The 25,000-nt window shown below is 38.0% G+C and overlaps 7 protein-coding genes across 8 annotated transcripts; 4 read left to right on the top strand and 3 right to left on the bottom strand.

The window, feature by feature from the left end:
* The first annotated feature begins 6 nt into the window (after positions 1-6).
* rapgef1b (Rap guanine nucleotide exchange factor (GEF) 1b) lies at positions 7-5,911 on the top strand. The gene is made up of 15 exons (XM_055151306.1): positions 7-605; positions 1,016-1,108; positions 1,823-1,908; positions 1,987-2,092; positions 2,478-2,553; positions 2,649-2,737; positions 3,279-3,367; positions 3,436-3,621; positions 3,716-3,800; positions 3,881-3,975; positions 4,045-4,123; positions 4,193-4,294; positions 4,375-4,472; positions 4,556-4,684; positions 4,774-5,911. Exons 1-15 carry the CDS (start codon positions 540-542, stop codon positions 4,922-4,924), a joined length of 1,530 nt encoding a protein of 509 aa, XP_055007281.1. The 5' UTR covers positions 7-539; the 3' UTR covers positions 4,925-5,911.
* Positions 5,912-6,006: 95 nt separating this feature from the next.
* On the bottom strand, positions 6,007-8,296 carry uck1 (uridine-cytidine kinase 1). The gene is made up of 7 exons (XM_020921596.2): positions 8,074-8,296; positions 7,527-7,686; positions 7,367-7,463; positions 7,143-7,285; positions 6,975-7,069; positions 6,852-6,900; positions 6,007-6,776 (listed from the first exon to the last, which is right to left on the bottom strand). Exons 1-7 carry the CDS (start codon positions 8,161-8,163, stop codon positions 6,589-6,591), a joined length of 822 nt encoding a protein of 273 aa, XP_020777255.1. The 5' UTR covers positions 8,164-8,296; the 3' UTR covers positions 6,007-6,588.
* A 17-nt stretch (positions 8,297-8,313) lies between these two features.
* Positions 8,314-9,332, bottom strand: dnlz (DNL-type zinc finger). The gene is made up of 3 exons (XM_020921842.2): positions 8,940-9,332; positions 8,706-8,845; positions 8,314-8,508 (listed from the first exon to the last, which is right to left on the bottom strand). Exons 1-3 carry the CDS (start codon positions 9,267-9,269, stop codon positions 8,361-8,363), a joined length of 618 nt encoding a protein of 205 aa, XP_020777501.1. The 5' UTR covers positions 9,270-9,332; the 3' UTR covers positions 8,314-8,360.
* A 26-nt stretch (positions 9,333-9,358) lies between these two features.
* Positions 9,359-14,908, top strand: lrrc8aa (leucine rich repeat containing 8 VRAC subunit Aa). Its single transcript, XM_020921591.2, is given in 4 exon segments — positions 9,359-9,648; positions 10,409-11,561; positions 11,563-12,537; positions 12,743-14,908. Coding segments are annotated over 3 exon segments (2,394 nt in total). The 5' UTR covers positions 9,359-9,648; positions 10,409-10,418; the 3' UTR covers positions 13,019-14,908.
* A 141-nt stretch (positions 14,909-15,049) lies between these two features.
* Positions 15,050-18,150, top strand: phyhd1 (phytanoyl-CoA dioxygenase domain containing 1). Of its 2 annotated transcripts, XM_020921593.2 has the most exons (11): positions 15,145-15,527; positions 15,828-15,986; positions 16,257-16,332; positions 16,414-16,461; positions 16,564-16,619; positions 17,084-17,146; positions 17,241-17,262; positions 17,349-17,477; positions 17,551-17,667; positions 17,796-17,922; positions 18,002-18,150. In XM_020921593.2, the coding sequence occupies exons 1-11, from the start codon at positions 15,495-15,497 to the stop codon at positions 18,048-18,050; spliced, it is 879 nt and encodes a 292-aa protein (XP_020777252.1). In that variant the 5' UTR covers positions 15,145-15,494; the 3' UTR covers positions 18,051-18,150. The 2 variants fall into 2 exon arrangements, with proteins under 2 accessions (XP_055007282.1, XP_020777252.1); XM_055151307.1 differs by lacking the exon at positions 15,828-15,986 and having other exon boundaries at positions 15,050-15,527.
* On the bottom strand, positions 18,063-21,136 carry dolk (dolichol kinase). The gene is made up of 2 exons (XM_020921592.2): positions 20,941-21,136; positions 18,063-20,572 (listed from the first exon to the last, which is right to left on the bottom strand). The coding sequence occupies exon 2, from the start codon at positions 20,441-20,443 to the stop codon at positions 18,872-18,874; it is 1,572 nt and encodes a 523-aa protein (XP_020777251.1). The 5' UTR covers positions 20,444-20,572; positions 20,941-21,136; the 3' UTR covers positions 18,063-18,871.
* Positions 21,137-21,990: 854 nt separating this feature from the next.
* LOC129408225 (nucleoporin NUP188-like) lies at positions 21,991-24,690 on the top strand (the record flags this gene model as incomplete). Its single annotated transcript, XM_055151305.1, has 13 exons — positions 21,991-22,087; positions 22,506-22,560; positions 22,636-22,709; positions 22,787-22,871; positions 22,957-23,037; positions 23,175-23,219; positions 23,295-23,387; positions 23,455-23,574; positions 23,650-23,861; positions 23,937-24,051; positions 24,143-24,343; positions 24,447-24,527; positions 24,601-24,690. Coding segments are annotated over exons 1-13 (1,278 nt in total), but the record flags the coding sequence as incomplete, so codon positions are not given.
* Between the last annotated feature and the right edge of the window lie 310 nt (positions 24,691-25,000).

The raw sequence follows: 25,000 nt of genomic DNA, 5'->3' as shown, positions 1-25,000 counted from the left end.
CGGTGCATGAATACATTTGTGTGCAGTGTTTATCAGGGATCTGCGTTTGAGCTGCTGGTATGTTGAAACAAAGTTGGTATGTGCAACGTGTTGCTACAGGTTAACAGTACCTCACTGCCCCTGCCGACTACCGCATACGCATTTACCGTCAAGCCATCTCCACGGTCAACTTTGTACATTGTTGGTACATTGTTGTTTTTATTTTCTGGGGGTCATTTTGGGCTTTCTCACAGCAGATGTTTGTGTTGCTGTCAGTTTGTTGCAAATGGCATACAGGGCATTGTTACATGTTGAGGCACATCTGTACTTAAGTCCTGGTTTAGAAAAAACTAAAAAACTATGGAAGCTAAATGTCCCATCCTCTGATTTGAGAATATCTTTATTTTCTTTTCTGTCTTAAACCTTTCTACTCCTCTGACACTATCATTTCTTTTATTCCTGCTTTTTACCAATCACAGAGCTTGGACCAGGTTGCCTTGACCAATGCCACCTGTCTGGATGGCAGCGGGGGCGGACCCAACGGTTCACTGGCTGGCTCAATGGGCTCTGTGGCTGTCTGTCTTCCCTCTGAGTCTTCTCTTACTGATTCTCTCCATACCTCTGCGGTGAGCTAACAAGTGGACAGGCAGCCCATGTTAAGTAAAAGCTGTCCAGGGTGTAAATGAATCCCTTATCCAAAAGTGTATGATACAATTAGTGGCCCTTGTTTTAGTTGTCTTTATTTTTCAACATCAGTGTCCTGCGCCAATACTTTGATAATTTAAAGAGTCATGTTTGCTCTTTGTTTGATGACTGCCCCTATACACAAGTCTCTAGTACAGCGTTTTGCACTGCATGATGTTTTGACACTAATGTTTAAATGATGCACTCTAGTACCCCCTGGTGGTCTTTCAGACACTCGCATGATATAATCCTTCGCTAGCTGCTGTCTTTGCCACAGTCCCACCCATAGAAAACATGATTCCCCTCTCCGCTCCTTATGCTCTCGGCCTGTGTTCCTACTCTCTTCCTGTAGAGCGAGAGTGCCAACGACGAGGGTGGAGAGGGGGAGTACGTCAACTTGTACTCATCCAACCAGGCCAATGGAGAGCTGCTTCTCTCCCACAGAGTAAGTAGCAGAATGCCACCAGCAAAAGGTCAATTCCATTTGCACATCGCATTACAGGTACTTCAGGACATGAATCAATGAGAATAATTTGTTTAAATTAGAGGTCTGCGCTATTGATTCATATCTTGAATTGTTCACTCTGAAATGGAAATTGAACAAAGACAAACCTGACAGCATGATTCTGCGTTGGTTTAACTGCAAAGAGGCTTTTGTGTATAACATGAGTATGTGTTCGTCCTTTTGGCTCGTGTTTTCTCCACTTGCTTTTCAAAAGCCTAGCTCTTTAACACTGCTCCATTCTAACATCTGACATTTTGGTGTTTCTACTGGGGAGTACATGGTTTGCAGGCAGTAGCTTTTCTAAATAATAGTTGTCATAACAGCTATGTCTTTATGATGATATGTATGTGGTGCACTCTCTGGGGTTTGTTAATCTAGTAAGTAGAACCATGATCGACTAACTGTGTAGTTCTGTTTTGTGATTGTGTTTGGTTTTGTCATTTTAACTTGGTGTCTCATGGTTTTTCAGTCATCTATCATAGATGCAATAGTTCAGTGTTGTCATCTTCTTTTACTACATGTCAACTTAAATATAATATTTGATTATATGTTTCTAAGTATCACAGTAATTCCACGCAATCATTTACTGATGATGCATTATACCTTAATGCTATCCTTAAGGCTAATTTATACTAACTTTCTTATACTAATCAGGAAACTAATGCTACTGAAGATGTACTTCAAGATTCAACCCCTCAAATGACATCGACCAATAGCAAAGAGGCTGTAGACAAAGGACGGTAAGATCTGCAATAGTTACTTAAATCTAATGTGATCTTTGGTGCCTCAGTTGTGACTGTGTTCATCTTTCATTACAGGAGACTAAAATCTGCAGATTCAGCTGAAAGTGACGAGGAAGATGTTGATGAGTTGTCCCTTATTGACCATAAAGAGATTATGAGCAGGATAACACTAAAACAAGAGGTAATTTTATAATATTATTTGTATTTTATAATGTAAGATCTAGTGAAGACAGTTTATTATACTTACCAGTAATAGTGAAAGAATTTATAGGACAACATAACAAAGAATAGCTACTTAAAAGCCCTCCTCTAATGAATGTTATGTAGTTGAGAAAATGTAGTTCCTTGGAAAAATTTAAAAATAATGGTGCTACAGTTATCATTAGAAATGATACAGAATAGATCTCAGTTCTTTGATCATCAAGCTTTATATAAGCCAAATATTGGATAATGTATGTGCTCTTTGGGGAGGAACTTGGTCTGACTTCTGCTGTCCAGCTGGTGTTTTCTTCTCCCACCTTATATCCTGTCATCTGTTTCATTGTTTTCTTTTGTGATTTTGTCAGAATGATGATGGGCCAGATGTTCGAGCTGGATCTGGGGATATTTTATTAGTCCATGCTACAGAAACAGACCGAAAAGGTACAGTACAGTATAAGGCAACAGTTCTTATTTCTGTTGAGACTGGCATTAATTTCCCTGACAGAAATTGCAATGCACTTGTTTTTACTTGACAGATCTGGTTCTCTACTGTGAAGCATTTCTGACAACATATCGGACTTTTATAACCCCAGAGGACCTTATTAAGAAGCTACATTACAGATATCCTTTTCTGATGAACACCAGACAACATATATTGCTCACAAAAATTAAATCAACACTTTAAAACACAACGCAAAAAAACGCAACTTCTGTAAGGTTAAGGAATGGCTTCATACTCCCAGTAATGATAATAACTCTAGGCAAAGCCAGCACTAGTGGAAAACCAGACTTGAAATGACCTCCACGTGCAAAACCAGTCCTGTTTTAGGGGTTGTCTAATTTTTGTCACACTAGTACAACTGTTGTCAATTTCCATTAAAAGGTGGCATCCTTTTTGTTCCAAAGACATTGCCCTGTCCATATTTGTATAGATATCCAGCATTTTTTTCCACATTTTTAAAGTGTTCCTTTAATTTTTGCAAGCAGTGTATTTAGTTTGGTTATTCATATGCTTATGTTATGTTTTCATCTTTTTGTGCTGTTTTTGTATTATGTATTATGTTTTAAATAGTATTTCCTTGTTTCTCTTGCAATAATGCATTTCATTTGAGCCGTTATAACTCTAATTTGCTGCATTATGTTATTCTTGACAACACTGCACATATACAAGGTTTTGTCACAGTCCAGACATATTCAAGAAGAGGGTCAGCAAGAATACTTTCTTTGTTTTGGTCAGAGTGGTGGATGAGCTGTGGTGAGTCCTTCAACTGAATACTTTCGGTACTTTTGTTTAGTGAAAATTGAATTGTTGTCTTTTTTCAGTCTTGTGGAGCTGACAGAGGACATCCTTAAACAGCTAATGGATCTAGTATTCACGTTAGTGTGTAATGGTGAACTAAGCCTTGCTCGTGTGCTCCGGAAGAACATCCTGGACAAAGTGGAGCAGAAAAAGCTGCTACGCTACACAAACTCCCTAAAACCCCTCTCGGCAAGGGGTGTCTCTGCCAGGTACTAGAGCAGTCCTGTTTGGAAAAGACAAACACACAAAAAAAAATGTCCAGGACATCCAAGTGTAAATAAGGTGTTATGTCTGTGTTGGCAGGCCTGGTACCCTCCATGACTTCCGTAGTCATGAAATTGCAGATCAGCTCACTCTTCTTGATGCTGAACTCTTCTATAAAATTGAAGTAATTATTTTGATCTTTTTATTTTGTTTTCATTACTTCTCTTTAAAAGTGTCAATACCAATTTATCAATGCACATTCAGATTCCAGAAGTTCTACTTTGGGCTAAGGAGCAAAATGAGGAGAAGAGTCCTAACTTGACTCAATTTACTGAGCATTTTAACAACATGAGTTACTGGTAAGACACAAAGATCTGTTCTTTTGTTCAGAACACGTGCACACAGTTGAACAAACTCCTTTTTTGTAGGGTTCGCTCTTTGATAATCCAGCAGGAGAAACCTCAAGACCGAGAAAAGCTGCTTCTCAAGTTCATTAAAATAATGAAGGTTTGTTACACATGATAAAATCTGTTGTATGTGTCCATTTGAATGCTATAATAAAATTTTTAATTGTAGCACTTAAGAAAGTTGAATAATTTCAACTCATACTTGGCAATACTGTCTGCACTGGACTCTGCCCCTATTAGGAGATTGGAGTGGCAAAAGCAGACTTCTGAGGTCAGATAAATTTGAAAATGCTTGTAGGTGTTATGTATATAAGCATCATCATGTGTACATTATATATGTTTAATCCTTAGGGGTTGGAGGAATATTGCACATTGATTGACAGCTCCTCCTCCTTCAGAGCATACAGAGCAGCTCTTGCTGAAGTGGAACCTCCTTGCATCCCCTATTTGTGAGCCATTTGATAATGCAGTCACAATCATAAATATCTCCATTATGTTTGCAGTTTTATTAAACACAATTTCTGTCTCTTAGGGGTCTTATTCTACAGGACCTGACATTTGTGCATTTGGGAAATCCAGACCTCATTGAGGGAAAAGTCAATTTCTCCAAACGCTGGCAACAATTCAACATCTTGGACAGCATGCGTCGCTTCCAGCAAGTGTATGTCTTCTACTTTGTAGATGTTGTGTGAATAAAATATTGGTGATGCTGTAAATTGCTCCTTTTTAAAAGATCTCTTCTCATTCCAGGCATTACGAGCTGAAACGAAATGAAGATATTGTATCTTTCTTCAATGATTTCAGTGACCACCTTGCAGAAGAGGCGCTATGGGAGCTGTCACTAAAAATTAAGCCCAGAAACATTGCTAGACGTAAAACAGATCGTGAGGAAAAGACCTAGGCCCACTGGGCCTTCATCCTGAGGCTCTAGAAATGACCTCCAACTGTGCTTCATGACACTATCTCCACTTTACTACAGAATGAAAGAAAGAAGAATGGATGCTATATACCTGGGCAATGGGAGACTCATTTTGAGAAAACAGTGTTGTGTTTACAAGGAGCTCCACTGCTGTGAGAGAAGTAATTGGGATTACTGTGGTTCTGGTATTTAAACAATGAGAGGTGACACTGAAATGGGAGGATGCCCGGGACTGAGGAGGAGTAAAGAATCACAAGGCAGACAGGGCAACACTGGTACAAAAACCAAAGTCTGCTTACTGGAATCTGTTATAGAGTGGAGCTGTTGAGTGTGGGTGAGCTTGAGTTGAATGGTCCATTACTTTGCAATTTGCTCTTTCCCCCTCCATTACATCATGTGCCATTTACTGGTCATCTTCTGAAGCCTGACTCTTCCTCAAACAGCAGAGCCTCAAGTACAGCTTGCAATGAACTGCCGCGGGCCTGGGAGTCTGTTGAAGCTAGAGAGGAACTGAACTTGAAGAAAGGATGACCTTTAAAGACTGGATCTGATGAGTTTGTTTTGAAACACTTTGTCAGAAATCAACTATGGTTATAATATGTATTATATACAGTTCTCCTTTTGTTTATAAAAGGATGTTTGTTTATGCTAATGAGAAGAGCTTGGCTTCTCTTAAGTGCCATACATATGTGCACTAAAAAAGCAAAAGCAAAAAATTATTGATTACAAAAGATGCTGTGATCTATGTACATCATACTGAATCATTGTCTCTTGTGTTTACGTAGGGAACCATCAGGCAGTCAGAATTGGGCGCAAGTTTTGTGTGTCTGCAAGAAGTGTGACTGAAGTCTACAGTGATTGTGTGCTTGTCATTCCAAAACGTTCTATAGTAAATCATTTCAACTCATTTTTGAATATTGGCCAAAATCACACATCACACTCTTAATCAATAAAACAAATGTTTCTACACATGTTTCCAAAGCTAGTTCTTCTTATATGTAGTCAGATGTTTTATCTTGTAAATTCACCAAGATCAAGAGCTTGAATTAAGACAAAGACACATATACAGGAGAAATATAGTGTGTATTAAATATTTAAATATAGTACATATAAACATAAAATTCAGCAGCAAGTCATCAATCATTACAGTAGAAATGGAAGACTGCTAAAATCAACATTTCTGACATTAAAATGCACACTTGGATGGTTAGGAAAAACTAACTAACCCACAAATCTGCAGCAGTCACACTTGCTTATACACAGAGGTGGAGGCTAATGAGTTTTTTAACTTAAAAGAAAGTGAACTTTGGTAGATTCATCACACTTTTTATTTGAATGCTAGCATTATTATTAAAGGAGTTACTCAAATGAGAGTACTGTTAAGTCTATTGTAATAACATAATTATGAATGTTTGGGTTTCATTGTACCTAAATCTTTAAAAATATTTTTAACAATGATATTCATGTACCATGAAAACAAATTAGACAGTGTGGTATTTTATATTTTGTCTGCCTGAACACACTAAAATGGTAGCGTGGCATTTCAATAGTACCACCCTTTATAAATATATAGCCCAGGTATGTTTTTTTTTTTGGCTACACTACCCACCTCTGCTTACATAGCTGAATGATCTGCATCCCATTTCTCAGTGAGGTCTGCTGCTGGGTTCCAACAAGATCCTTTTTCCTGGAGGATTAGCAATGCCATTCTGTAGGTTGCCCTGCTCTGAAACTGCCCTCTTAAATCCACGACCACTGATAGATGTGCGTTGCCATTTGCAGATGTCACCATTCAAAATATCTTGAATGTGCTGGACAATCAAGTTAATTGCCACTAAACATGAGGATAAAAAAAGTACAGTGAATTAATACTGTTTACAAAATGGCAATAAAAGAAGGTGGAACATACCCATATTATCAACGCCTCTCGGGATTATAACATCTGCATATTTTTTTGTCTGATAGACAACAAAAGGAAAGATATTTGAGCGACTGACATTCTAGAAACAGGCATATCTATCTTAATACATACAGGAAGACAGAACTCCTCAAATGCAGGCTTGACAAATGTTGTGTACTGAGTGAGAATTTGCTCTAGGTCTCTTCCACGATTTACATCTCGTAGAACTGAAGATACAGATATAAATTTAATTGTTGAAGAAATGTATTTTCATGTGTGCTGCATGGTTGTTAGGGTCACCTCTGCGGGACAGTCTGACATCTGAATCGGTGTCCACGAAGAGCTTCATATGGAACATCTCTCTCACTTTTAGCGGGTAAAAAACTAGGATGCCCTCAAATAAGACTACATCTGCAGGGTAAAAGGTAACGCTCTCTGGAAGTCTGGAACCATTTAGAACAAACACATACACTGAAGAGGGATACAATGCTGAAATACAAACTGGATTATGTGATTGCTCATACCTGGAATGAGTTACACAGTCATATGTTGGGACTTCAACAACTCTGCCCTCCACGATGTCTTTCAGTGTTTGGTACATTAATTCAGTATCGAAGGCCTCTAAAAAAAAAAAAAAAAAGTTTTTCATTAAGTTATAAATACCAGTCCAACATCATGGCTCACCTGGATGATCAAAGTTGTACTGCCCTCTAAGAGCCTTGGCTTTTTGCTCAGGAGTGAGTATTTTGTAGAAGCTCTCTTGGCTTATGATGGCAACCTTTCTTTGGTGGTGGTCCACTTTATTCTGGCCCAAAAGCTCCATAATTTTGGCACAGACTGTTGACTAAGAATACACATAAACGTTGCTTTATAAATAGGGCAATGTTATGACCAAGTGCAGAAAGAGCCTTGTAACCAAAACAGCATGCTTATAACCTCTAAATCTTCAGTGCAGGAATGCCTATATATAATGTCTATGATGCATTTCAGCTAGGCTATGTTATTTTCCACAAGCAGTAAGAATTATAATAAACGCAAGGATACAGTATTTTCTAATTAGCTTTAGATATTGTTAATAAAGCCTTTTTTTAAATGGGCGTGCCGCATTTGACATCTTGGTAACAAAACAGGTTGTCAGCTAATGCTAGATGACTGCTAACCCGCTCAGTTTATCAGAAGTGCATGGCTAATGCACATTTTATTGAAATGCATGACCTCATTGATACTGTACCTTGCCGCTAGCTGTTCCCCCGCTGACACCAATCAAGAATGGATGATGTCGTGGCTTTTCCGTCTCAGTTAATAGTTCAAAAGCAGCCATATCAATATTTGACAAGGCTAAACGCTAGTTACTGGTAGCATAAACAAACACGTGATCTCGCGAGATTATCATAAGATAATCATGTACTGCACACGTATGAAAATGTAATTTAAATTTTATAAAAAATGGTAAAGATAAAATAACAATACATTACTGGTTTAAAAAACATTTATTACCACATGAGAATTCTCACAATTTTATGTTTTTGTTGTGTTATTGTTTTTTTTATGTAAATCATTTTGGCATTTATCTTTCTGAGATTCATCCTCTAGTATTTCCAGCGCTGAGCTGCCTTCAACCCTCTTCACTGTCTCACCTTTGGCAGCAAGGATTTCCTCAATATTCCTAAAGAGTACAAGAGATAAGTCATCAAGGAAATTACAGTATACATACACCAGTCTAAACTGGGATCAGCCTCTGCGTTTATTCAACGCTTTAGATCAGACTTCGGGCGTTTAAGCAAATCATAACAGATTTATATCATAATTTGATGTCTTTATCTAATAACTTGTGCATGAGAGATTGTAAACACAGATATAAACCTTTTTCCTGCAAGGTCAGAGAACCAGCCGAGGTTATCAGCAATTATGTGATGATTTTTGCATCCTGGACATGTCACAATCACTACTCCATGATAGTACGCCAACTTGGATATCTTTTCAGTGGATCTGGAGGAACAAACCTGCAACCCAGCAATACAGTACAACATGATTCATGATTTCTTCTTAGTAGTTATAATACTGTTACCGATCATCCCAAAGAAACCACTATGGTACCTTGCATGTGTAAACAAGATGATAATGTGTTGATTTGACTTTTCCAACAGCGTTACTACCTTCACTTGAACAAGTTGTGAAGGCATTGAAGTCCAGCGTTGGTCCAAATCTGTCATTTCCCACAAAAACATTCAAAACCCGTCCTCGTTGAGTGGAAGCATGCTGTTTTGTAGTCACTGATGATGTGAAACTATACATTGAAATACAATATCTTTGGAGAGCTGACCCAGAGCTGTATCCCCCCAATAAACGTATTAGCTTGTGCGTTCCCCGTGAGCTTAAAATAGCGGAGCGGATCATTGTAAAAGTTGGAGAAAGTAGAGAGCTCATCCCATAAACATTTCTTCAATTGGCGTGAATTCAGCAGTCTGTCGCTGTCTGATGACATCACTACTTTGTGTCAAAACTATAGCTTGTTTTTAGATTTGACTCTTCTAAAATGCAGTTTCGTCTTCCCAGTGAATATACAACATGTAGATATACCTCCAAAATACATACATTAAAACACGCCAAAAAATATATATATATTATGTACATTATTCTCCAACACAGTAGGCGGCGTCAAATAGTCGAACAGAAAGGAAAAGCTCACTGTTAACGGGGACGGGGCCGGGGCCTCTCGTCTCAAACACTACAGCGCCTTAAAACGTGATAGAAATGCGTGAACCGAGCGTGGAGTGGATTACAGAAATAAACTGCATCAAAGCTGGTAAGTCTTTACTGTGTTTAAGAAAAAATGGAAGGCGATGATGCTTTTTAAAGTGCTCTATTTGACTAGATAGGAAACAAGTATTCCTCCCAGTGGAAAATTAACTTTCACTGAAAAGGTCGCTTCGGGGCTCAAAATCTTGACCCGTTTCCAGACGTATAGGAGTTGTAACACTGCTGCATTGGCATTATTTTTTCTTTGTAAAGAGTTTTTCTTTGTTTGAGAGCGGGTATATATAGGAATTTGCGCAAACAACCGCGGTGCGATGGTATTTTAGGGAGCAGTAACAATGTTTAAATGGAATGTGTATTTATCAAGTCTCAGAAAGGCGCATTTGCTCAAATTTCTATGTAATCATGGACAATAAATTGGTGAATGCAGATTATGATAAAAATATTAAGATAAAGCTATACATGTAATTAACATGTTGGCCATTATGCTTCTTGTTTCAAAACATATAAATAGGCTACCGCATGTTTACCAATTACCCATGATATAAAACACTTAAAATTGCAAATGTATGATTTGATATGTTTTATTGTTGCTTGTTGTTTACAGAGCATTGTAACAGAAACCAGAGGAGAGTTTTCCATCATAGTGAATCATCACTATTCTTAGTTATACTAGGTTCTCTGCAGCAAACTGTGTTATTTCTTTAGTATCATTATGAAACAGGGAGGGGTGTGTTGACTTATATACTTTTAAATTTAAATTTAAAATATATTTCTTTTATTTATATAGACTTGCTTTTTCTTTTCAGATAAACCATCATGATACCCATCACCGAACTTCGGTATTTTGCTGATACCCAGCCGGCATACCGCATCTTAAAACCATGGTGGGATGTTTTTACAGATTACATCTCAATCGTCATGCTAATGATTGCAGTTTTTGGTGGGACACTGCAGGTCACTCAGGACAAGATGATATGCCTGCCTTGCAAGTGGGTGAGCAATACAACCTGTGAGACTAGGCCAGTGCCAAATATTACCATTCCCTATGCTCCAGAGCCTAAAGGCATTCAGTATGACCTTGACCGCCATCAGTACAATTATGTCGACGCTGTGTGCTATGAGAACAAACTACACTGGTTTGCCAAATATTTTCCTTATCTGGTGCTCCTCCACACTCTTATTTTTCTTGCCTGCAGTAACTTCTGGTTCAAGTTCCCCCGCACAAGTTCAAAACTGGAGCATTTTGTTTCTATACTCCTCAAGTGCTTTGACTCCCCATGGACAACAAGAGCTTTGTCTGAGACTGTGGTGGAGGAGAGTGACCCTAAGCCTCCAGGCAAAATGAATGGCTCAATGGATAAGAAGGCATCTAGTATCAGTGAAGACGTGGAGGCTAGTGTGCCCATGCTTCAACGAACCAAGTCCAGAATTGAACAGGGAATTGTAGACCGTTCGGACACTGGGGTTTTAGACAAAAAGGAGGGTGAGCAGGCTAAGGCACTTTTTGAGAAAGTGAAGAAGTTTAGAATTCATGTTGAAGAGGGCGATATAGTTTACTGTCTTTATATACGACAAACCATCATCAAAGTTATCAAGTTCATCCTCATCATTTCCTACACTGCTTACTACGTCCAGAATATAAAGTTTAATGTAGTGTGCAATGTAAAGGCCATGGAAAAGCTCACAGGGTATGGCATGTTTTACTGTGCCCACCCACTGGCTACTCTTTTTAAGATTTTAGCTTGTTTTTACATTAGCTTGGTGGTTGTTTATGGTTTGATTTGCATGTACACACTATGTTGGATGGTCAGTCGATCCCTAAAACGATACTCATTTGAGTCAATCCGTGAAGAAAGTAGTTATAGCGACATACCTGACGTTAAAAATGATTTTGCCTTCATGTTACATATGATAGATCAGTATGATCCTTTATACTCCAAGCGCTTTGCAGTTTTTCTCTTCTGAGGTGAGTGAGAACAAGCTGAGACAACTGAACTTGAACAATGAGTGGACTCTAGAGAAGCTGAGGCAGCGCATCACCAAAAACTCCCAGGATAAGTTGGAGTTACATCTCTTTATGCTCAGTGGAATTCCGGACACAGTCTTTGATCTGGTAGAGCTAGAAGTGCTCAAACTTGAGCTTATACCGGATGTTACTATTCCTCCAATTATTGCACAGCTTTCCAACTTGAGAGAGATGTGGCTGTATCACACGCCAGCTAAAATTGAGGCCCCAGCACTGGCTTTTTTGAGGGAGAACCTTAAGTCGCTCCACATCAAATTCACTGATATCAAGGAGATCCCATTATGGATTTACAGTTTAAAGAACCTCAGTGAACTGCACCTAACTGGCAACCTCAGCGCTGATAATAATCGGTTTATCGTCATTGATGGTCTCCGTGAACTGAAACGACTCAAGGTGCTGCGTCTGAAGAGCAATCTAACAAAACTGCCCCAGGTTGTGACTGATGTTGGTGTACATCTTCAGAAGCTCTCCATCAACAATGAAGGAACCAAGCTGATGGTTCTCAACAGTCTGAAGAAAATGGTTAACCTCTCAGAGTTGGAACTGGTTCGTTGTGACCTTGAACGCATCCCACACTCCATTTTTAGTTTGCACAACCTGCAGGAGATTGACCTGAAGGACAATAATTTGAAGACTATCGAGGAGATCATCAGCTTTCAGCACTTGCACCGACTTGTGTGCCTCAAGCTGTGGTACAATCAGATCGCGTATATCCCCATTCAAATTGGCACTCTCACCAACCTGGAAAGGCTCTATCTCAATAGGAACAAGATTGAGAAAATCCCCAGTCAGCTGTTTTTCTGCCGTAAGCTTCGATTCCTTGACCTGAGTCACAATAACTTGACGAGCATCCCAGCAGATGTCGGCTTCCTTCAAAACTTACAGTACTTTGCCGTAACTGCAAATAGGGTGAGTAACCACATTGATAATATCTAACATATATGCTGCTTTTGTTTGCTTTGTTTGACATTTTGCATTTCATCACCTTTTAAATATTCTTATGACAGACCCTGTGTATTATTTGTGAAAACACTTAGATTTTATTGTTGTGATGGCAACTGCATTAAATATTTAAAGCATTTTCCTGACCACTTTATTCTGGGCATTATTTCAGATCGAGACTTTGCCTCCAGAGTTATTCCAGTGCAAGAAGCTGCGCACTTTGAATCTTGGAAACAACTGCTTGCAAACTCTTCCATCGCGGTTTGGAGAGCTCACTGGCCTCACTCAGCTGGAGCTCAGAGGGAACCGGCTGGAGTGCCTGCCTGTGGAGCTGGGGGAGTGTCGCCTTCTTAAGAGAAGTGGCCTGGTCGTGGAGGAAGATCTCTTCAACACCTTGCCATCAGAAGTGAAAGAGCAGCTTTGGAGGGCTGATAAGGAGCAAGTTTGAGTCAAACACAGTCCAAAGCTTTATTGTTGGAGGAAAACAAGAGAAAAGGCAAGCTGTTGTTTTTTTTTTTATGGCAGGCAATCCTACAGAGATGTACTTCAGCCACTGTGTGTGCTTAGAAAAGCTCTCCTGATATTTTTATTCAGACTGCCTCTACATCAAAATCATGGATGTCACTGTAATTGCCCCACTACTTAAATATTCACCATAGTGAATCTATGTAATGCTTTTTCATCTTAGCAAGAAGGCCTTGTGTTTTCAAAGAATATTTTAGCAATACTTTGCAATCATTTATTTCCATCAGACCCATGTCCAGCTTTTCTTTCTTCCTTCCTCACAATGAGTATACAGCGTACGTAAGCCTTAATGTGACAACTTAATTGAACCAATGGACAATGATTGAACAACAGCTCTTCAGTTTATAATCTAATCATCAACCCTCATAAAGAAGTAGATCATGTCTGAATGAGCATTTGCATGGTTAGGAATTACAGTCTCTTGTTTAAGTATGACTTGATTCAGTTTAACTGAGATATTAGTCATGCTAACATTTGTATCTCTTGAAGCAGACATTATATAGCATGGTTTTCATCCATACACATCATGTCTGAGCATGTAAAAAAGATTGGTTCACAAAGCCTGGGTATGGTTATTGCCATAATGTTTTTATCCGTTTTTATTGCCTTTTTGTATTGTACAGTATCTATGCCTGTAATCCAGAAATGACCTTTATCCAGTATATGGCAGTATATGCTTTACTTTAGTGTCAAGAGTCCTATGAGTTATGCCTTTTGTACAGGGTAAATAATATTTGACAGACGCCACACACAGTGCTTTTTTATTGTCTTAACATGAATGATGCAAGCTTGCACAGTATGATTGAGATATTTAAACTTTTTTTTCCTTCACTACATTAGGCTAAAATGCTTTTCGGGTGGTGGTATGATTATTTCAGATACATTCAGCATGCTGTGTCTGCTTGTATCTTAATAGCAGGGTTTGAATGGTGTAACTAACATAGATTAAATGAGTTAAGTTTACTCTAACCATGACAAGCATGACTTGTTAAAGCCTTATTGCAGATGTATGATATTGAAAATCAAAACATTTCATTACCTTGCTGGTATTACCAAAATATAACTTTGGTACCTTTTGTTATAACCAGATGTTTTTATTTTGTTTTATCTAATGTTTTTTTTGTTTTTGTTTTTTTCCATGTTATATATTTTATGTATATTTATGTGGCAAATTATGTTTAAGGTCTTCAAAAATAATATGTTAAATGAGATTTGAGATGGAAAAGCCCATCAAAATCAACAATATGTTTGTTTCAAAGAAAAAAAACTCATTTTGAAGCAACTCCTTGTTTTCTATTTAAGATGACCTTTTTCTGCACAGACAGACTTTTTGTGTGTTACTCATTTCCTCTTAATCAGTACCAGGTCTGTGACTCAAAGAAAGCAAATTCAACAGCTGATCTCTGGTCATGCGGGTTACATGATGTTTATTTATATTTAATTAAAAGTTTGTTCCTATTTATATTGCACTACTTCTCAAGACATATTTGAGGGAATGTTTTAATTTGTGCACCTTTCTGACAATCTCAAAATGACTTGTGGGCTACATTTTAATTAATGGTCTGAATACTATTCATATTTCACAGAGCAGTTTGTAATAATGTTTTCATTTGCAGATGTTTAGTTTCACTGTTTTCATTTTACTCAAGTCCCCTTTAATCTCATTGTATTTGTAAAGTGGACTTGTCTGACCAGCTTTAAATCATATGTATAGTGCAGAGAAAACACAGTGACACATTGACTTTTCTAAGTGGAAAATCTAATTTGTACACTCAACAATTTAAAGCGATCAATAAAATGGCAACATCAAATATTTTATAATTTTGTATTGTTAACACCCTCCTTGTGACATGTATAGTCAATGGGCATATCCCTACCTCTTAAAGGTACACTGTGTAACTTCAGTTTGGTGGAAGGTCACACTCCTGCCGTTCTCCATGGAAATTGTATTGCTTGGCCTGAGATGTTCCACAGTATGACATGGAACTTGTAGATCTTCAGGCAAGTTGGATAACTAAGAATCTGTAAAACGTCTCTGGTAAAAATGCATGTTCTAAGTTTTTGACTCTTAGCAATAAAAGGTACAACTATAATGCCATACTGTGAACATTTCTGGCAAAACAATATTTCATGGGAGACAAGTTTTTGCTGGACTCTAGCAGGAAGATAACATATTGCACCACTGCTTTCCCGTTGCTGTACGTTTTTCTCGGGAAAAACATGGACAAAACATATGACATCTAGTGGCTAAAATGCACCACTGCATATGTGGGGGGGGGAGTCCAAAATCCGATTAGTTCACTAGGTTATATCACATGATCGGAAACGATCTGCTCTATAGTTGAAGTTATCCATTTCGCTGTGTAAAATTTATTACTTGAGCAAAAGCCCCTGCAAAGATGGATTTCATGACTGATCGTGATGTGCAAACGGTTAGTAACAATTTGACACAAACTCATTTTCTGTAGCCGAGCCTCCCGCTGCTTTGGCAGTGTTATGCTTTATCTTTGATGTGTGTTTATTTTGTTTATTTGAGGTTCTCATTTGTGCACCTTTCTGAGGGATGGATGGATGGATAGATGGATAGATAGATAGATAGATAGATAGATAGATAGATAGATAGATAGATAGATAGATAGATAGATAGATAGATAGATAGATAGATAGATAGATAGATAGATAGATAGATAGTACAGTGTGTGGAATCTATAGTTAAACCTGTTTGTGTTCAGTACATGGAGGATGGCTATGTGGTCTTGGATGGGCTACTCACCCCTCAACAGTGTGATGAACTCAGGCAGAGGATGGCTGAGATTGTGGACCATATGGATGTCCCAGAGTACTGTCGCACCACATTCTCCACCTATCATGATGAGCAACTTAAAACACAAGTAACATGGTCGCATGGACTTATTTAAAATTACTTGGTTTATAGCTTATTTATCACTTATGTGGAATGTTTGTTTTGCATGCTTAATTGTAAAGATGCAGGTAAGTTTTCCATTTTCATGGGAACTGTCCTGCCCTAATCTGTAGGCCTATTTCTAGTGTTTTCTTTGACCTTTGTGACTTGGGTAAATGAGAAAACTATGTCAACACTGTGTGTTTGACTTTGGCCTGTGTTTTCTGTAAAGATGACCATTTACCTTTACAACCAACAGGGAAATGCAGATTATTTTATCACAAGTGGAGATAAAATTCGATTTTTCTTTGAAAAGGGAGTTTTTGATGACAAGGGTAGGTCTAGTGAAACAGTACAGTTTAAAATATATATATATAATTGCAGAAGCCATATGAGATTTTTGCCTTTTTGTGCAGGGGAGTTTGTTGTTCCCAAAAATAAGTCACTCAATAAAGTAGGACATGGTAAGGAACAACAAATATGTGCCTTAGTTTTAATTAATTAATTAATTAATTAATTGATTGATTTATGTTGATCAATAACTTCTTTTAAATGTTTTTCTCAAGCCCTCCATGCTAATGAACCTTTGTTTAAAAAGATTACACATTCACCCAGGATACAGGTGAGTTGACACTTTAAATTACACAAAAATATGTTTTTCTAGAAGGTGTTACTGATAAGATATTTTCTCCAGATATTGCTAAGTAATCCACACATGCACATAAAATCGAACCTGGACAAACTATTGGACACATGAAAAAAGTTTGGACATAGAAAGCCAATGGTTGACCAGCTGAGAGCTATCAGCATTAGTTACAGAAGGCTTTTTAAACTTTATTGTTCTGGTGATCATTGGCTAAAAAGTGGAGGGGAAATCATTTCCCAAAAAAATAACCAGCCAGTGCCTGGACATAAAATAACGGATGGTGTTCATTTCTTTGCAAGTGTAGATTACTTAAGTTATTACCAATATTTAGTGAACATTTTATGTCAAAAATAGTATCCAGTATCATCTGCAGCTGATGTATAGCTTCTCTATACTTTAAGAACACAGCAAACACCTGTCTTTAATGTTTTTGTTCTCAGGGTATAGCAAAAAAAATGGGCCTAACAAGGCCTGTTATTGTACAAAGCATGTACATCTTTAAGGTAGGCTTACAATTTATGCACTTGAATGTTCATTATCATTACAATGGTATGTGCTTTGCTGGTTAACAGTTTGCTGTTTTTCTCCATGATGTAGCAACCAGGCTTCGGAGGAGAAGGTGAGATGATACTTTTTTGTAGATTTTTATTTTCATATAAATGCTGTATTACTTTATAAGTGATACTGTGTTCTTTTTTTCTTTAGTAACAGCTCATCAAGATGCCACATTTTTGTACACTGAGCCACTGGGCAGAGTCATGGGTGTATGGATAGCTTTGGAAGATGCTACAGTCAATAATGGCTGCCTTTGGTTTATCCCAGGATCACAAAAGGGTGAGTTCTTTTAACTTGAAAGTATCCCTTAGTAATCTGTTTTGAAAGTCAGTTAAAATATATGGTCATGCAGATGGCATAACCCGACGTATGGTGCGTGCCCCAAAGGGCACCTATCCACTGACTAACTTCATTGGTCAGGAACGGACATATGAAGAAGACAAATTTGTCCCTGCACCAGTTAAAAAAGGTATATTTGGAACCTAATTGATAATTTACTTGCCCTTGTTACACAATCCTGCACATTAACTTTTTTTTTTACAAAAAATAAACAGACTGGTTTCTTTATTAACTCTAATAACTCTTGTGATTGTGCAGGTGGTGTAGTCCTTATCCATGGTGAAGTAGTACATCAAAGCAATGAAAACAAATCAGAAAATTCCCGTCATGTCTACACCTTCCACATGATGGAATCCCAGGACACCCAATGGAGTCCTGAAAACTGGTATGTTTGGCTTCTATTTACACAGAGAAATAAAAAATTATATTCTATACTATTATGCTAATACTGTTCTTATTTTCAGGTTACAACCCACTGAAGAACTCCCATTCCCACTCCTCTATACAAAATAAATAGACATCATGTCAATTCAAACCTTTTTATTCAGTTTAATTATCATTGCCACTTTTTTCCAGCAAATTGGGCCCATTAAAATTGATTTCTTTAACAGCAGATGGTTTAAGTTTTTTCATGGTAAGACAGACATGGTAAGATAATAAATTAGCATGTATTATAAATAACACTACATTGGAAATACACTGAAAACATTAAAGCACTTGAATAGTAAGAGTGACTGCACTTCATCTCATCGTATTTTGCATCTTCATCTTCACAGTAAGGATTAAAAAAAATAAAATAAAATTGTAAACAGTATGATCATGCAGGTACAATGTCACAATAATATGTTTCTCATAATGATATTCTAACTGAACAGAAATGTTGATTTGGGTATGTAGGCATTATACTTACATTTTACAAAACAAAATGTAAGGGCTTTGCAGAAGTGATGCACGTTCTCCTGGACATGATTTTTGTAAAAAAATATTAAGGCAAACATTCTTTCACACTTCACAAATAGGCAAACTTTACATATTTTACATCTAAGTCTGTTCTTCAAGGGCAATAGTATTTAAAGGGTTAAGGTAGTACCATTTTACTTGCCAGTTTTCAATAGCTATCTTAAGAACAAAAAAACAATTAAATCATTGTGCTCCAAAATCTGAATAATTGATATCTAATAAATGCAACGTCATGGGACAGAAAAGTTATCACAATACATTATGTTGCCGAAACAGTTGTATGCATTGTTTATAGTTAACAAGTAGTTTTGTTCTTACAAAAGAGTATGCTTGTGTACATAACATTTTCAGAATATTTTGTAATTGCTTGATGTTTAAATCAAGAGCAGGATGAAGAGGTACAATGGCAGGAGGAGATTGTCGATTTGTGAGGTGTACGCTTCTAGCATGGCCACCAGAGTGATGGAACCAACAATCCATGAGTAGGTAGAGTTCAGATTGATATTCCCATCAAAAATAAGAAAAAATGCCACAGCAATGATCTGTGCAAAAACTGATGTTGCAGTCCCCTCCATGGTTTTCTTTGTGCCTGGCCACCGGATCTCCCCCATTGTGCTGCCAAATACAGAGGCCACGGTGTCTCCAACACCAACAGCCAGCACGCCTGCATAAGGCACCAAGCCCCCTGCTCCAGGGAGCACCCCTTTAGGAGCACAGGGTCCTGGGAACAGCCACACCGGCAATGACATTCCCATGAGCAGATAGATGTGTGTGAGGATGAGAGGCCCAGAGTCCCTCTCATCCAGGAATAATGTAAGTAACTGCCGTAGAAGCTGGCCTAGTGGTCGTATCCGAAAGTAACGCACATATTCCAGGAACAAAAACACAGCAAGGCAACCAACGGATGCGACATGGAGCAACTGTCGGTCATAGATCAGCCCCGGAACATATGTAGCCACTACAATCAAATGAAAGTACTTTCTGACTACTGTTGATGCTTGATGCTTTTTCGAGCCTGACTGTCGCTGGTAATTTTGATGTAGAACAACACAGGTGGCCCCTACTGCAAGCAAAACCCAATACCCCAGAAGACACAGTCTCTTGTCATTTAATGTGAGAAAGTCTATTAGCCACATAATAGGATGGCGTCCAATAAACAAAGCCAGCCACGGCAAGAGGATTCCAAGCCCCAGGACAGCAGTCATTATGTGAAAAAACAGCGATGAAACCCATGTTTCTGATTCCATGAAGCAGAAGAGTAAAGCAAAAAACATTCCCAGTAACAAAGAACCCAAGACTACCACTGGCAGTAAATAGTTAACTGGGTCACCTTTGACCTCTGCCAGATTCAGCGAGCGTTTAATGAGCTGGTTCACAATGAAACTGATTCCTCCAACAATGAGAAGTGCTTCTCCAGGTGTGAAGCAGCGAGGCAGGAGGTAAAGCACAATCAGGCTGAGGTACACAAATATTAACAGCACCTCCAAAACCTCAATGACCTCAGAGACAGTGAGAGTCTGTTTAGTTGTATAAACAATGGCACTGGCAGCCATACCAGCAATAATGCAGGTATTTGTGGGTAGAGGTCTAGTGATGCCAAGAGCAATCAGAGAGAGAAACAGAGCCAACATCATGCCTGTTATTGTGATGACCATGGAGAAGCGCTCAAAGTAAACATTTCCCGAGGCAGAGCATTTCTCTCTTAATGCTAGACCAAGTAGGGGCATGACCATAGAGGCTGGGACAATGCCACTGTTTGCAGAAGGGCGAAACTGAAATACAGCGCCTCCTGATTTGAGCAGACGGTCCCATTTGTGTTGAACATAGAAAGCTTGAATGATGAGGGCTATACTACACCAGGAGTGCTGGTTCCAGACCACCAGGTGAACACATAGCACCACAGCTAGCACCACAATGGACTCCACTATTGCTGGGTTGATCTCCATGGCTGCAGGACCAGAGCGTCAAAATTCAGTGAATGGATCTGAGCAGATGGTGTGCAGCAATGAACCTCTGTCACTTCCTTGGTATGGGACCATTCATCCTCAAGTAGGCTCTCAGTATGGTTAAAGCACCTGGAAAATAAAATGGTAATGTTAAATATATAATTAATAATAAATAATAAATAAAATCAGATAGAGAAGTTGTGAGGCACCATCAGAGCATTTAATGTCGTTTTACTTAACGAATTGCCAACCTTCAAACCGCTGGAAAAAAATAATATATTTCTCATTCACATTAAAGTGAATGAGAAACCCAAGCCACAGCTACAACCTTTTGTTGCTGTGGGGATTGAGGTGATTTTCAGTAAAAAAGGTGCATGATTAAGGTTAAAAAATGTACTCACTATATAGGAAAGAGTCAAGCTAACTACACAACTTCTGTTTTATACTGAGAAAGAGCGCACTGTGGCTATAGAAAAAAAACAACAAACCATACATACCGCTTAAATGTTGTACTATTTCAGACGTAAGATTCTCCTGTGTGTTCTCTGGACACAGAACAGTCTTTTTTTGTTATCGGCAGTCGCTTTTCTCACCCCAAGGAGGAGGAAGCCATATTTGACAGCGTGGTCACGTGGTCACCTTCTTAAAGGGCTATGTCTTGCTTCTTCATGTATTGCTTCTTTATGTTTGCTTCTTTTAATTGTGCCTTAATGGAGTGTTGAAAAAATCCTTTAGTGGTCGTGTCATTTAAAATATATCTAGGCGATGTTTAAGAGCATCTATCACGTCAGATTATGCTGGCTACTTCTGCTTTTAAGTCGTATTTTTATTATAAGGTGCCTAAAAATGTCAAAAGGACTCAATACATGCCCAATATTTTTCTTAATTATTTTAATGATTTTACTTCGATTTAAGAAGAGCACCAAAGTGTTTGTTTTACTAGATTTGACGAATTAGTGTAAACTCTTCCTTCATGAGGCAGAGCTCCAGAGATGAACGCTCTTTTAGCACGACTCTGAAAATGTGAACAGTTCCATTACCACAAATGGACCAAACGTTTAGCCACTTCACTGTCCTTTGGAAGTGATTTATTAAGTGAAAGTGCAGGAGAAAATGACAAATATTGCCACATTTTAGCTCCTTCTTTGAAAAACACTCGGTTCCTTTACTACTGATGTCAAAGACCTTCTGACAAAGCTTTTCAATCATTTCAGGTTCTGTTGTTTTAATGCATTTGCTAAATTTAGGCATATTATATTATCTTATGTATTCATCATATGCATCTAATATATTCAAACAATATGGACAAGTTACACAATGCACCTTCAAGCTAATGTGGCAAGAGATGTCAAACTAATTTAACACGTCTTTTGTAACTACAGCTCATCAACACTAGGAAAGGAAATTTCTATATTTCATTGTGCTAATTAAATACAGCAACAATGACCAAAAGTACAACTGAAAAAAAAATTAATGAAATATAATAGAAAATCCTGATGAAAAAAACATACATACACAAGAGGACAATGGTGATGCAAACCTCTCAGTGTCAGTACCCCATGAAGAAGAAAAAACGTGTCGACGCTTCCCAACAGCCAATCAGAAGTCAGGAGCGAAAATGGCGGATTCAGGGCCGATCGTCAGGTAAGAAATTAGCCATAAAGATTTAATAATTGATGTATTCCTCCGCGAAGTCTTCAAATAGTTTGGGTTCTCTTCTTTTGTCTTTATAGTTTGTACAATTTTTGCTGGGTAAAGTAGCACGTGTGTTTGGTTTTACACTCTCGGTATTACCATGCTAATTTAGCTTAGCACTTACTTGAGATTCAAACGGTCTCAGTTTGCGCTGTGTTGGCCACATGACAATATCTCACATGTGAACGTATTTCTCTTGACAAATTTAAACCAGAAAATGCAAATAATTAAGACAAAGACACAACAATCTGTAGCCACAACAAAAATTATATAAAAAATTTGAAAATCCCAAATAAATTATGCTGTCGTTGTAGCTGAAACATACCTACCACTAATTTGAGATGCACAACATGGTCTTTATTGTCAGGAGCTGCAGAGAACTATGGACTATACTGTTGGGAAGATCCGCATTACGCGAGCCGGTATGCATTTTTGCAAACTGCACACACTTGTTAATTATTTTTGTTTCATTAAATCACGTTGTTTTTACCCGAAAGGCTCAAATAGAAGAGGAGCTTGATAAACACTGGGAAAGAATACACCAAGGTCTGAGTTATTACAAGCCACCCAGGTATAGTAACACACTAGTAAACATGCCTTACAAATATTACACAAGGAAATAAATATATATATATTTTCTAAAACTAGCTCTGCATCGGCTCAGAAGCTGAAAGAAAACAAAGATGTTGCTCAAGCATTGAAGGATTTTGGTCTCAGGATCAGCAAGCTATTAGTGAGTGAATATTCTTGCTCAACTGTGAAGTAAAAATCAAAGCTGTACAGTACATGTTTTATATCTTTTGTTTTTTGTTTAACAGGGTCTTGATGAACAACAAAGTGTCCAACTTTTGCAGTGTTACTTGCAAGAGGACTATAGAGGAACACGAGACTCACTAAAGGTGTTTGTTTTAGATTTAAAATACTAAACAATATAAATATATTGGCCAATGTATATATTTTTATATATTTTTTTTCCATTTGTATTCTTAAAAAGCAAAAACAATTTAAACAACTATGATGAATGTCTCCTGCACAGGTCGTACTGAAAGACGAAAGGCAAAGTCAGGCTCTTCTTCTAAAGGTTGTGATCTGTGCTTGCTTTTGTTAGGACATCATTTGACTCAGGTTCTGACTGTGTGCTTGTATATTTTTACAGATAACTGACTATTACTATGAGGAGCGTGTGTGTCTGCTTAGATGCATCCTCCTCTTACTGACATACTTTCAGGATGAGCGACATCCCTATAGGGTAAGAAGCATATAGTATTATCTTATATGTTCTTATGACATGTTCTTGATGTCCCTTGTCTGCACAGGTTGAGTACTCCAACTGTGTAACTAAACTTGAAAAAGATCTAGTTAACAACTGTCAAACACAGTTTAAAGATCTTTTTAATGCTGAAGCTCCAACGTGGGAAACCCATGGACCTCTTATGGTGAATATTTCTCTCTTCAGTTATAGATATAAGCGAGTACCTTTTTTTTGATAAATTAAATGTTGTACTTTTCAGACTGAACGGCAAGTTTCACGTTGGTTCTTCCAGTGCTTGAGAGAGCAGTCTTTGCTTCTTGAGCTACTCTTTCTATACTATGCCTATTTTGAGATGACCCCATCAGATCTCTTGAGCTTCACAAGAATGTTTAAGGAACAAGGCTTTGGTTTGCGCCAGACCAACCGACATCTGGTGGACAAAAGTATGGATGCCCTGGTGGAACGTATTGGGTAAGGAGATTTTAGCAGGTAGTTTATATTTATTTAATTGTTAATGTCCTTTTTTAAATTTGTTTTGTATTTTAGCTACCTTGGCTCTCTTATCTTGGTTGAGGGAATGGACATAGACTTTCTTCACAAGTGTGCTCTGGAGGATCGTACTGAACAACATCAGTTTTCAAGTGCTGCTGATGTGGTTAAGGTCATTATTTAATTTGTACTGAAACATCATTGATGTTGAGACCTTAGAAAGACAAATGTATTTTTGTTTTTTTGGTTTTTTTGCATTTAAGGTGATGGATCAGCTACTAGTTACATTTGGAGACATTCACCATCATGGCCCTGTCCTGCTAGCATGGGTCTTATTGAGACACACTCTGAGGCCTGAGGAGACCAATCCCGTTGTCAGAAGAATTGGTAACACTGCTCTGCAGCTGGGAGTTTTTGAATACCTCTCTACTATGCTTAAAAGTCTTGGAGCTTCTGGAAACAATGTAGGAAAATATACACTCTTACAAAATTTTATTGTTAAAATTTTAAAACCAAAACATTAAGAAACTTGAGACAGTCAACAATAATTATAATTTTTTCCCCCAGTGCACAGCAAGCACAGCAAAAATGTGCATTTATGGCCTCTTGTCTTTTGTTGTCACGTCATTTGAAGAGGATAGCCTACAGGTACAGCCAATTCCAGACATTATTTTATGTAATCATATAAGTAAATATATGAAAACAAAAATTCATTTCACAGACAGAGAGAGGTACAACTGGATCTCCTCTGATTGATGTTGCCTGTGATGTCCTCTCTGCTCCCAGTCTGGCAGAGATCTTCTGGGAAATGGTGAGTGTTTGCCACATCCATAAAATTACCCTATGGTGGTGAGGGTTTTGGTTTGTAGTTTGTGGGTGGTTGTTTTAGTTTGTAAGAATTTACAAAAAAGACGGGCACCAAATCACACTCACACAAGTCTCATTTATCTGTACCTACCCTTATGTATTTTAGCATTTGCGCGTGTGTGTGTGTGCGCATGTGGGTGAGATTATGCATGTGGCTGTCTGATTTGTATAACTGTGTGGGTGTTTGGTGCAAGGGCATATGAGGTTGTTTTTTAATAACTGCAATGCACTTTGAAAAACACTTATAAAGTTTG

This window comes from Boleophthalmus pectinirostris, unplaced genomic scaffold (assembly GCF_026225935.1).
Source record: "Boleophthalmus pectinirostris isolate CB_2022bp ecotype Guang Dong unplaced genomic scaffold, ASM2622593v1 HiC_scaffold_155, whole genome shotgun sequence".
NCBI lineage: Eukaryota > Metazoa > Chordata > Actinopteri > Gobiiformes > Gobiidae > Boleophthalmus > Boleophthalmus pectinirostris.
This window is presented reverse-complemented; position numbering and strand designations above follow the sequence as displayed.

What these genes read in the sequence shown, in the direction of transcription:
- dolk (XM_020921592.2), bottom strand. Translation starts at nt 20,443, where the DNA reads ATGGAGATCAACCCAGCAATAGTGGAGTCCATTGTGGTGCTAGCTGTG.
- rapgef1b (XM_055151306.1), top strand. Translation starts at nt 540, where the DNA reads ATGGGCTCTGTGGCTGTCTGTCTTCCCTCTGAGTCTTCTCTTACTGAT. An exon ending in AGTTCATTAAAATAATGAAG is followed by an intron (nt 4,124 to 4,192) that starts GTTTGTTACACA and finishes TTTTAATTGTAG; the next exon opens with CACTTAAGAAAGTTGAATAA. An exon ending in ATGCGTCGCTTCCAGCAAGT is followed by an intron (nt 4,685 to 4,773) that starts GTATGTCTTCTA and finishes TTCTCATTCCAG; the next exon opens with GCATTACGAGCTGAAACGAA.
- dnlz (XM_020921842.2), bottom strand. Translation starts at nt 9,269, where the DNA reads ATGAGCTCTCTACTTTCTCCAACTTTTACAATGATCCGCTCCGCTATT. An exon ending in ATCTTGTTTACACATGCAAG is followed by an intron (nt 8,846 to 8,939) that starts GTACCATAGTGG and finishes GCTGGGTTGCAG; the next exon opens with GTTTGTTCCTCCAGATCCAC. An exon ending in TCTGACCTTGCAGGAAAAAG is followed by an intron (nt 8,509 to 8,705) that starts GTTTATATCTGT and finishes TGTACTCTTTAG; the next exon opens with GAATATTGAGGAAATCCTTG.
- phyhd1 (XM_020921593.2), top strand. Translation starts at nt 15,495, where the DNA reads ATGGATTTCATGACTGATCGTGATGTGCAAACG. An exon ending in CTGATCGTGATGTGCAAACG is followed by an intron (nt 15,528 to 15,827) that starts GTTAGTAACAAT and finishes GTTTGTGTTCAG; the next exon opens with TACATGGAGGATGGCTATGT. An exon ending in ATGAGCAACTTAAAACACAA is followed by an intron (nt 15,987 to 16,256) that starts GTAACATGGTCG and finishes TACAACCAACAG; the next exon opens with GGAAATGCAGATTATTTTAT.
- uck1 (XM_020921596.2), bottom strand. Translation starts at nt 8,163, where the DNA reads ATGGCTGCTTTTGAACTATTAACTGAGACGGAAAAGCCACGACATCAT. An exon ending in GGGGAACAGCTAGCGGCAAG is followed by an intron (nt 7,687 to 8,073) that starts GTACAGTATCAA and finishes GTGTATTCTTAG; the next exon opens with TCAACAGTCTGTGCCAAAAT. An exon ending in GACTGTGTAACTCATTCCAG is followed by an intron (nt 7,286 to 7,366) that starts GTATGAGCAATC and finishes AAATGGTTCCAG; the next exon opens with ACTTCCAGAGAGCGTTACCT.